The sequence below is a fragment of the Chenopodium album genome, chromosome 2, assembly GCF_948465745.1.
Source record: "Chenopodium album chromosome 2, dcCheAlbu1.1, whole genome shotgun sequence".
NCBI lineage: Eukaryota > Viridiplantae > Streptophyta > Magnoliopsida > Caryophyllales > Amaranthaceae > Chenopodium > Chenopodium album.
In genome coordinates, this window is record NC_137835.1 from 68,221,261 (window position 1) to 68,233,395 (window position 12,135).

The 12,135-nt window shown below is 28.9% G+C and overlaps 1 protein-coding gene across 1 annotated transcript; it reads left to right on the forward strand.

The window, feature by feature from the left end:
- The first annotated feature begins 8,232 nt into the window (after positions 1–8,232).
- On the forward strand, positions 8,233–9,672 carry LOC145574764 (protein FAR1-RELATED SEQUENCE 5-like). Its single transcript, XM_081632623.1, has 4 exons — positions 8,233–8,307; positions 8,424–8,456; positions 8,550–8,944; positions 9,117–9,672. Exons 1-4 carry the CDS (start codon positions 8,233–8,235, stop codon positions 9,670–9,672), a joined length of 1,059 nt encoding a protein of 352 aa, XP_081488749.1.
- Positions 9,673–12,135: the final 2,463 nt, after the last annotated feature.

Consider the following 12,135-nt stretch of genomic DNA (forward strand, 5'->3'; position numbering starts at 1 on the left):
AGCATTCAAATGAACACAGGTAAAGACCAAACTATTAAATGGTCATAACCTAAAAGAGAAGCAATAAGCATCCACTATTTAAGGCAAACATGTGCTGACCAAAATAGTGACAGATGATTGCCAATAAAAAAGGTTTTAGTTAATGTTTTTAAAAGGGTCAATCCAAATCAAAGAAAAAAAATTAAAAAAAAAAAAAGGAAAAAACCATAAAAGAATAGAAACAAAACAAAACTATGTATACAATACAGTCAATTTGCATAGAAACCAACACTTGTTTGTAATAATTTAGATTACGTAAAAGCAAAATTCACATTATATTAAGTAAATTCATTAGATAAAGGAACATTATATCATTTGATCAATTTGCAAAACATAGGGTGACCAACAAACCAAACTCAAAAATAACATGCATTGTTCTTAATCGAGAAACTCATTTAAGTTAAACAATAAAGTTGTTCATCAAAAAGTCACTTTATAATCGATAAACTATCAAATGTTGAAAAACTTGTGGAATTTAGGACTGATTTACAATTAGGACTAAAACTTGTGGAAAAAGCACAATCATGAGAAAACATTCCAAAAAATGAAGAAAAATCGGAACAATTTGAAAAAATTAAAAGGCAATTAGCACAACATTACATTCGTAAGTTTATAATAATTAAACCAAAAAATTGAAAAGAAAACCTATTAATTATAAAGTACATACCTTGTTTTCGAGTTTGAAGTCGATGGAGGTTTTTTTCAAGAGAGAATGATCCAATTTTTGAGAGGTTTTTTTTTTAAAAAATGGGGGAGGGTTGTGAAAGGGAAAGGCGGTTTTGATTGGGGTTTTTTATATTGACGGTTTTTTCAATATTTTTTCTTTATTATTTTTTTTTTCTCAAAAAAAACAATTTTGACGGTTTATGGAAATTTTTTTTTCTTTTTTTTTTAAACGGTATATTGTTTTTGTTTGTTGAATAGTTAATGTAAATTTTGTTAAAATAATTTGATTTCAAAAAGGGGTTTCATTTACCAAGGTGAATAAGTGGATGGGAGAGATGGAGTGTAGAGGTTGATTTGATATGTTATAATGATGACATTTATTTATCATTCATTTATTAAAATTTTTAGATATTAGTATTTAAAATAAGTAGTTGAGCAATATCCAATATTTATTACAAGATTATGTAACAAGATGTTGTTAACAAAATAACTAGTGGCAAACCAAATAAATATTCATTTAATAAATTTTTTCATACATTTGTAATCACCAACATCTATTTGGATCATAAACTCGTATTATGAGAGTCCATTTAAACTAAAGAAGCCCCTTATTTTAATTTTTTTGGTTATTAATGATTATTTTATAGATTAATCGAGACTGATTATTTTATAGTTCATAGTACAATTATCACTTAATATATTGACACCTTTAACTAAGTTTTATAATTCACTCTACAATTAACATTAATATCACTTGCTTAAGAGATCAAACCTTTTTCAAGTATGTGTGTCTTTTTGAACAATCGTTATATTCAAAAAGGTCTTAGTGTGTCAAAAAGATTAAATTACATACATGTGATATCAAATATATTATTGAATATTTAATTTCTATAAGGTCATTTTATTGTATTTTTGGCAAGTTGGTGTTATATATTTAACAAGTGACATAGGTTCATGTCTATATTAGTTATATATTCTTAAGTTGGTATGATTGTGTTTAAATTTTTCATTATTTTAATTAATTTTGTTGGTAAATCTAAATAAGTATATAGGTTAATACCTATTTTGTTGTTACAAAAAGATATTTTTTTTTTATTTTTTCATAAACCAATGTTATCAGTTAGGAAAAAATCTCCTAAACAATATGTTAGTTTTATTAATGGAATCTTCCAAAAAAAAAACAATGCAGATGAACCTTAAAATTGGTAAATATATACGGAGGTTTTTTTGTGTGGTTATTTTAGTCAACCAATTTATACACACTACCGTTTTGATACACTTTACATATCTTAAATGATACGTGTAAACTAGTAATATATTATCCCCTATTATTTAAGTCAAGAATTGACTAACTCAAAAGTAAGTGCTTATTTATGTGCTAAAATAATGGAAACAAACAACAATAATTATGTAGCTGAGTTCAAATTATATATCCTAATAATGTAAGGTTTAGATAAATACATAAAAATCAAAATCAAAATATCACATATCGCTAAAAATTAAATGATACAGTGGCCTGGAATACTTTATTTACAATAAAATCAATAAATATCATTAGTGTATAACTCTTTACGAAAACTTATTTTACTAAAATTCGTTATTGCCTTTGTTAATTTTTATTTTTATTTTTATTTTTTGGCTAATATTTTAGACACTCAAATAACATTTATTTTCGAACTGTATGATGCATTTGAATAAGTAATAACATATACTGATATAGGTCATCCCCAATAACTCAAGAAAACATTTTATTAATCTCTTCTAATACTACATTAAATATAATAAATTCTAAGGACAGGAAAATCATAAAATTTTGAAATTTAACTAATTGCATACATATATTCTAATCCTCCAATGTAAGATCAACAAAATCCAAAAATTTAGTAATTTTTGGCCCTTTTTCGGGTCGCTTGGTGAAGGATGTTGGCGTCCATGTTTCTTCACTAGTAATTATATCATCTGGCATTTCCGCAACCTCAAGAACACGCTTTCCATTTTCATTCAACGGCATCATTTCGAACATATAATTCTCTCTGTAGTAAGAGTTAAGCTCAAGACGGAAAATTTGTTTAAGAAACTCTGGTTGACCTACTATCAAAGTCTCTGCTTGTGTTATACCACAGCCGATTATTAGTCTTTTCATAAATATCCTAAATTGGATGAAATCTCTTGCTTGAGAGACATCATCACCAAGTATTCCGGGAGGAGGCCCACCATCCATGTTGTCATCGTAGGGCAACCCATTATCCATACGATACACCGTAACTTCATCATCAAAGATCATTTTAACTGTAGGTAATTGCCCACAAGAAAGCAAGATGTCAATAACCTTTTTTTCCCCAATTGTGTAAAGCAAATGCGACATAAATAAACTAAAATGAATAATGTCAAACAAATGATCAAAAACAGCATCCGGATTAGGTTCCATTTCTGAATAAAATGAAATGATAGATAGAAAAATAAATCATGGCAGTTTTAAAAGAGAAAGATATTGCAATGAATAACTGAAGTGCTTTGAAGTCGTAAAATAGCTATGTATATATAGCATAAATGTGGCGCCAAAATGCCAGTAATTTCCCCCCATAATATGGCGCCAAATTGTGTAACTTACTTTTCATTTTATTTTTTTAATTAAAAAATATGTAACGTTTTTGGTTCAATATTATACTTCTTAATAGTGGAATAAATCCTACATTCCAAAATATATAAAATGAAAAAATATTTTGATTGAAAAAAGGATAATATACTTTTACGATGATATATACTTTTACGATGATATATATTATCTTACATTAATCAAATTTACCTTATCTATTTTTATTGAGTAAAATAAATTTAAAAAATAATTTGATTGAAAAAAGGATAATACACGTAATTCATTAAACAAAGCATTGCTACATGTCCACACGATCTAAATAAAGAATTTTCACATTATTTTATTAATTTTTAAAAAACAGTTAGATAAATTATGCAGTTACCAAAGATAAATATCAAAAGTCAAAAAATAAAATCTTCACCCATGTTCATTATATTTCAAAACTGTTACCCTATACATGTAAACGTGATATTATTGGATAAAGTTTAACCATAATTATAACCCCTTATTTAGGAGAAGTAACCATAATTATAACCCCTTATTTAGGAGAAGTAACCATAATTAATACATGTATAGATAAATTATATAAATTGGTGCCAATAACAATAAAATAAAAGTCTAATATTTATTTTAATTTAAAAAAGTAATAACAGTACAGGTGCAATAAAAATAAACAATTTATATATCAATATAAGTAATAACCAAACATTAAATTAATCATTACGTATAAATTATGTAGCACAAGTACATGTAATAATTTTTGTTTGCAACATAAACAGTAGTAAAACTTTTTTTTTTTGAAACCAAATACTATTAATACTTAATAATTACATAATATATTATTTATTTTTACGTAGACGGCGCAAAGACATGTATTTAAAGTAATCCGGCTTTGGCCTCTTAATTGTGTATTCTTCAGGGTTGTCATTAAACCAAGTCCACCTCCGACGAACTCTAGAATCATTCACAAAGAACGGTATAGCCCTACCCCACTCACGATAGACAAGCATTGCTTGTGCAACCCTTTTTTCGCTCATTTTTGACCAAATTAACTCCATCACCGTCTTGATTCCGCCTACAAAAGGACTTTTAGGATCAACAGGAATCACATCATGAAATGTGCACAATTGAAAGTATAATGCTTTTGGCAACGGTGGTACAGACCACTTAGGGTCCCTCATTTTATCTTCCGCAATATTCTGTAAACAGTTGCAAACCCTATTATATGATGGTCTGTTTTGCTCATCGATTATCTTTTGTCTTTTTAACTGCAATTCATCATAGTTCGAAACATCATTTCCTTTTTGTTTTTTGCTAGATGATGTAGTGCATCCATCACCGTCCAATGGCCTTTTGCATACAGTACGAACATCCTGTGCAAGGCATTTGAAAATTAAATGCAATAACATAGCATTATAAGACGTCAATATATGTTAAATTCTTTAGGAAATGCATAAAGCATAATAAAAGCAAGTAATGAATTATATAGGCTATTTATCTTTGTGTTATAATAGTAAAATAAAATACATACTAATTAAATAATATAAGATATAACACATACAATGTCTTGTTCCTCTTCTACGTTGTCTGAATAAATCGCTTTGATCTCCATTTTGCCTTAACCAACGTTTTTTTTTCTTTTTTTGTTATAAATAACCAGAAGAATGAAGTGATTTAGATTTATATTAAAAAAATTATAACCGTTTTTTTATATTATCCTAATAATGTAACCGTTTTTTGTAGATAAGAATTAAATTACAGTTTTAGCAGTTGTTTTTTGACGAGGGAACTTGCAGTTGTTTGACTGATGATGGAACATTGGAATGTTAAAGATGCAAAAATTAATTCAAATAAATACTTTGGCAGATTATTATTAAAAAACATATAGACCAATTATTTGATGTAAATTTAATTTTAATATATCAACTACGCAATACTGAAAGTTGTATTATACATACTTTTTCATAACAAATTTAGATGATCTATTTATAAACAAGGCTTAAGATTAAATTATGAAAATTTATACTGTAACTGTTTAAATAAAATATGATATGAATTGGCATTTCATAGTGTTTAAAATTTCCAAAATATAAATAAAATTATCATACCAATAAAAATTGTATGGTAACAAATACTTTTTATTTGTCCTTCCCTTAAATAAAATATATGAAATTGCTCCTAAAGTTAAGAAATCAACACCTACAATAAAGCAATCATATTTATCTAGTTGCTTTAATTATACTATACCTAATTATAAAATCCTGCTATAAATTTTAAAATCAACCAAAGTAAAATAATGAAAGTTACCATATGTATGATTTTCTTTTCCTTACATATTAACGCTTGTATATTAAGTTTTTGTTTACTGTTTTATTTTTTTTTTTTAAAAAAAACGACTAGGTACTATAATTGTGTATAAGGCTATTATTAATACTAATTTGTTAAAGATGAAATGCTTAAATGAAACATATACAGCGTAAATAAGCATATTTTAAATTTCAGAGTAAAACCTTCCTGAAACCTCAAATCTCAGGAAAGTTTTACTCTGATATTTTAAAATATGTTTTATCATGTTCAGTTTTATGTCATTACATATTTAATACATAATATTAAAACTATTTTATTTGGTGTGATTCACCTAAATTTAAAAAGTATACACTAATAACTAACGTTCATTTCAAAAATAATATTTTATTGATTTTTTTTTACAAAACCAATAATAATAATAATATTTAATTGATACTATAATAACTTCCAGTTCCGATGCAAAAAATAATAGACGGGTCAGTTACTATTTTTTCACAAAAATATGTAATGTCCAACTACATTATATGACATGTTTTCATAATTTTTTGCAAGTGTTTCGTGGGTTATATGGAACATTTTATTATTTTTTTGTTACAAGACCGTATAAGTATTTTTTAGTCTTATGAATTTATATTATAGTAGGAAATATGATTTGTAATTTTTTGTAAAGGTATTTTATGATTTGATTGACTTCACAAAAATAGATTGACTTTACTTAGCATTAGGTTATTTCAGTTATTCGGTAGGATTTATTCCAACTTACCCCAAAAAAAAGTAAATATTGAACTGCTTAATATCTTTAGGGTAATCTGTATGCATTTTTTGGCGCCACAATATGGTGGGAAAATATATCATTTTGGCGCCAATTTAATGGTTTATATACGTATCTAAATCACCAATTGTAAAGCATCACAGTTACTTCCACGCAATCATTTTGGTGAATACCCTAAATTCTCTTCTTACTTTCATTTTCTTCAGAAATGCCTCCTGATCCAGAAGCTGTCTTTGACCATCAGTTTGATATTTTTGAAATTAGATTATTTATATCTCATTTACTTTATTGTATTGGTGAAAAAAAGGTAAGTGACATATTGCATGCATGTGGGCAATTACCCACAATTGAATTGATTTTTGCCGATGAAGTTACGGTGTATCGTTGGGATAACGGATTGCCCTACAATGACAACCCGAATGATGGGCCTCTTCCCGGAATGTTGGGTGATGATGTAAGTCATGCAAAAGATTTAATCGAATTACGCATATTTATGAAAAGACTAATCATTGTTTGTGGTGAAACAAAAGCCAAGTCTTTGATTGATGATGTAACAGTTGGAGAGTTTCTTAAAAATATCTTTCGGCTCGAGCTGAAGTCCTACTACAAAGAGCAATACATGTTCAACAAGTTGCCGTTGAATGAGAATGGAAATCGTGTTCTTGAGATTGCGGAGACGCTTTATGATATTGTTTTAAATGAAGAAACATGGACTCCAAATTGGTTCACCAAACGTACTGAAAAAGTTCCCAAGATAACCGTATTTATCGATTATATTGATCTTACGTTGGATGATTAGATGTTTTTAATTACTTAGTTTGATGAAATTGCAGGTTAATATGGAATAAAACCATCTGTTTTTTTTTTTTTTTTTTTTTTGGGTTGATGTAATCATTATATTCAATAATACGTATTTTCCTTATTTTAGTGGTGTTGATATATTAATGCATAATACGTATTTTCACAACTTTTGGAAATAAAAGTTATTTCCGCTCAAATTATTTTTGGGAAGAAAAAGATAATACTCGAAAATCAATAAATCAAATATTGACATATCTTCACACGATTTAAAAAAAAGGAAAGGATAACCACTAATGTATGCAAAATACTAATGAATATATTTGCACCGTAATTATAGGCACGTAATCTTCACACGATTTAAAAAAAAGGAAAGGATAACCACTAATGTATGCAAAATACTAATGAATATATTTGCACCGTAATTATAGGCACGTAATAGGGATTAGTTCAGTTTATTTGATATTTAACCAATTATTTCCAAAACGATTTAGAAAAAAAGAAATATGAAGAAATAAATTATTTCCACATTCATGTTTAATTGAGTTTAATCCTTCCATGGACAGCAATTTGTTACATTAGACATTATGTTTAATAATGTAATTATATAAACAAATACTAAGGTGATTTAAATACCATTCCACACACAAATGTATTAGCCAAATATAAAATTTGTCAATACCTAGTCACCTAGCGTGAGTTTATCATCATAATACAATTAAAGGACACAAAAAAAACCGATATATTCAATTAAGTTATACACATAATATTAAATGGAAAAAAATAAACATCACATCCACATTTGTGAACATTAGTAAAATAAAAGATTAATTGAAAAGATTTGTAATTATTTAGTAAAATAAAAGATTAATTGAAAAGATTTGTAATTATTTGTTAACAAAAAAAAGGATGTTTAGTTATTATCCTTTTTTCATGGTTATCATTTATTTACATTGAAAATTTGGTTTTTTTTTCCAAGTAAACGTATACAACCTTTTTCAAACTTTGAAATTCTAAGCCAACACGGGTATCTATTAGAGAAGAAGACTCACATATGGATGTTGGTAGAACAGAAGAATCACATATGCAAGTTAATGATACCAACCAAGCTGATGATCGTGAAGTTGAGGTAGGTGGCATAAACTTGTTTTATTGTGGTTTGTTTTATTTAAAATAATTCATATTTTATTAACGATAAACGGTGTGTGACAAATTTAATGGCTTTATCGACAATTTGAAAATCAGGATCCAATAGAGGATGCTATGCAAAATCCAGAGGTAATATATATCATTTCACATACAGTGTAAAAAAATTATTTTAAAAAAACTAAAAAAATTCTAAATACGACATTTAACCCATAATTAATACAGGTTAGTGACGATGAAGATGAGATTATTAATGTATCAGACACCGACGATGATGAAATTCTTGATTCGTTTGCTGACATATGGGAAAAAATTGGCAAGAAGATAGAAGACTTCACTTTCCAAGATATGCAACAACTGTCTTTCAAAACCCATCAAACCTGCATTAAATTTTATAACATGTACGCCAAGGTAAAAGGTTTTGGAATCCGTCTAAAATATGCAACAACGAGCAAAGTTGATGGTCATCCGACTTCACAAAAGATTTGGTGTAACAGAGAAGGGTTTCGTGAAACAAAACACTTGGGAAGACCTGATAGAAAGCGTAAAGAGAGGCCGATAACACGATGTGGTTGCAAAGCATTCATAAGTTTCAAGTGGGATCACCGGTATGATTCATGGTACGTGAAAGAATTTGTGCTGAGCACAATGGCCATGATTTAGTTCCCATGAACCAAGTCTATTTTGAAAGGTTGGTTTTCACTTTATGTCACATACATCATAACTAATTAAATATTTAAGTTTCTACATTCGTTAAATAATATTAATTTTTTTGAATATAATATATTACAGGAGCCACAGAAAAGTCACCGAAGCAGATGAGATTCGAATTAAGTCCTTAATTCAGTCTGGAGTGAAACCATCCATCACTATGATAAATTTAGCACAAACTTCAGGGGGGATACGTGAAGTCGGGTTCTTAACAAAAGACTTGTACAATACATGTGAGAAGTTCAAAAAACAGGAGATAAGGGATGGAGACACAGAAACTGTGTTAGCGTACTTACTTGGAAAAACATCCTCTGACCCTTCTTTTTTTCTAAGGTACACACGTGATGAGTACGATGGTATAGAAAAAATGTTTTGGTGTGATGGGATATGTCAAGAGAATTACAAGGCTTTTGGATCAGTAATTGCATTCGACATGACTTATAAAGTAAACGCCTACAACAAACCTTTTGTGGTGATTGTAGGAGTAAACCACCACAGGAAGACAGTGCCGTTAGGTGTCGCTTTCGTCACAAATGAAAAAACAGACACTTACATATGGGTGCTTCGACAATTACTTGAGGCTGGAGAGGCAATGTTGCTCCTTTCACTGTTGTCACAGATGGGGACAAGTCTATGAAACTTGCCATTGAAGAAGTTTTCCCACATGCTCACCATAGACTATGTCTATGGCATCTTATGCGCAACATCAAGGGCCATACAAACAGATGCTTTTGCAGTGGAATCATGAAATGTGTTGACGGGGCTCGGACACCGTCTGAGTTTGAACAAGCATGGGAAGACTTAATGAAGGCATATGATGAAGTAAGAGATAAAAAGTGGGCTAAAGATTTGTACAATGATAAACATAAATGGGCTGAGGCTTTTATGGTTGGACAATTTTATGCAGGTAAGAATATTACTTTCTATACGCAATGAGCAATAATAACAATGATCATTACCTGTTAAATGTATGTGGTAAATGTATGTGCAATGCTAAACATATAAATAGGTGTTTACCAGTTACATTATATGTAATATTATACACACATATACATCATTACACTTTATTGTACCTTAATATATAATTAGGTAAGAGTTTTTTGTAGAATAATATGAGTCCAGTGATAATTATATCACTCATTACTTATGTTATGTGCAGGTATGAGAAGCACTCAAAGATGTGAGTCTATGAATAGCACACTTAAAACGGTTATAACAAAAGAAATAATGTTGTATCGTTTTGTGGAGCTGTATGACCAAGTACTTGAACATATCCGATTTGAAGAAGACAAAGATGATTACATCTCCACACACACATTTCCCGTTATAACTGGTGTATTGACTGAAATAAAAACACAAGCAGCTCGAACCTACACAAGGAATGTGTACAATCTGTTTTGTAAAGAACTTGAGTTTGAATCAAGGCACATTGTGACAAAGGTGAAAGAAGAAAAAGGGCATGTTGACGGGTCGTCAACAACCTACTGGTTAAACGATTGTGTGTTGAAAGATTGTAATTACATTGTGTGCTACAATGACAAGCTAAAACAACTAGTTTGTTGTTGTATGAAATACAATGCAATTGGTTTGCCTTGTCGTCATATGTTTGCGGTCATGAAATATAGAGGAATGGCTGAACTACCAGAAAGTTGCATTCTTCGTAGGTGGACAATAAAAGCAAAGAGAAATATATCAAATTCATTGAAGCAGCAAGATCTTCAAAAGAGGAATGATCAGGCATCGGCAAATGGGCGTTTTGCTTTCCTCATTGGTCTAAGTACACAACTTAGTAGAATGGTGTCTACATCGTATGATCGATCTATTTGGCTCAGAGACAAATTAGCAAAAATGATCTTGGAAATAGAGAAGGAGAAAATAAATCCTAAGGAGAAGGATATTATCAGAGAACAAAAGAAAAGAAAAGGCAAGGGTAAACTAAAAAAGGTGGTTAAGACCACTGGGAATGAAAATGTCGACACATGGGTTCATGATATTGGCAAGTCTGTTCATGAAATTACTAATCAGGGTACGCATTGCCAAGCCGAATCTCAAGGAGCTGCGCCACAAGTCATAAAACGTGGTGGTTTTGTTGATCTATTGCGCAAATTCATGCCAAGGACATACAATGTTGGTGATGCTGCAAATGCTACAGATTCTTATGAAATCAGTAAATTCGAGAAATTGCCAACCATATTTGATTGGGATCCAAACACTGATTTTCAGTTTTAATTTGAATATGCATTCTTAGACTGTAATAAGTGCTTACAATTTTTGCACATGAATTGCCTTTTTTTTTTTAATTACATCGAAGATGAATTTTGATTTTACCTATTATCAATTTGGTGTTTACCTAAAGTTATAAATTAATTAAATAACTAAGAGACATCCTTGTTTTCTCTTTCTAATATTCTTTTCATGTTTTGAATATTTATTCTGTTATTAATTCTTCAAATACTCATTGAATCTTTGATGTATATCGAATTATATTTACAGCAATCAAGTGTTTTGGTATTGCATTTTTTTTTAAATTAGATCAAAGGTGAATTTGGATTTTACCTATTACCAGTTTGGTTTTTACCTAAATTTATAAATTAATTAAATAACTGAGAGACATCCTTGTTTTCTCTTTCTAATATTCTTTTCATGTTTTGAATATTTATTCTGTTATTAACTCTTCAAATACTCATTGAATCTTTGATGTATATCGAATTATAGTGACAGCAATTAAGTGTTTTTGTATTGCATTTTTTTTAAATTACATTGAAGGTGAATTTGGATTATACCTATTACCAGTTTGGGTTTTACCTAAATTTATAAATTAATTAAATAACTGATAGACATCCTTGTTTTTTCTTTCTAATATTCTTTTCATGCTTTGAATATTTTTTAAAAAAATACATATAAACTGTACACAGCCTACTTTAAATCTATAATTATCATTTTGTCATTAATCAAGTTAAAGTTATCCTTAAAACAAACTATGAAGATTTATATTGAGAATATATTTGGGTTTTTAATTTCCCTTAAAAAATAAAATTGTTTCTTTTATTTTAGAAAAATTACCGAATTGTACGGAATTGGTTTACGTGTTTTAAGGAGT

What these genes read in the sequence shown, in the direction of transcription:
- LOC145574764 (XM_081632623.1), top strand. Translation starts at nt 8,233, where the DNA reads ATGGATGTTGGTAGAACAGAAGAATCACATATGCAAGTTAATGATACC. An exon ending in CTGATGATCGTGAAGTTGAG is followed by an intron (nt 8,308 to 8,423) that starts GTAGGTGGCATA and finishes TTTGAAAATCAG; the next exon opens with GATCCAATAGAGGATGCTAT. An exon ending in GATCACCGGTATGATTCATG is followed by an intron (nt 8,945 to 9,116) that starts GTACGTGAAAGA and finishes AATATATTACAG; the next exon opens with GAGCCACAGAAAAGTCACCG.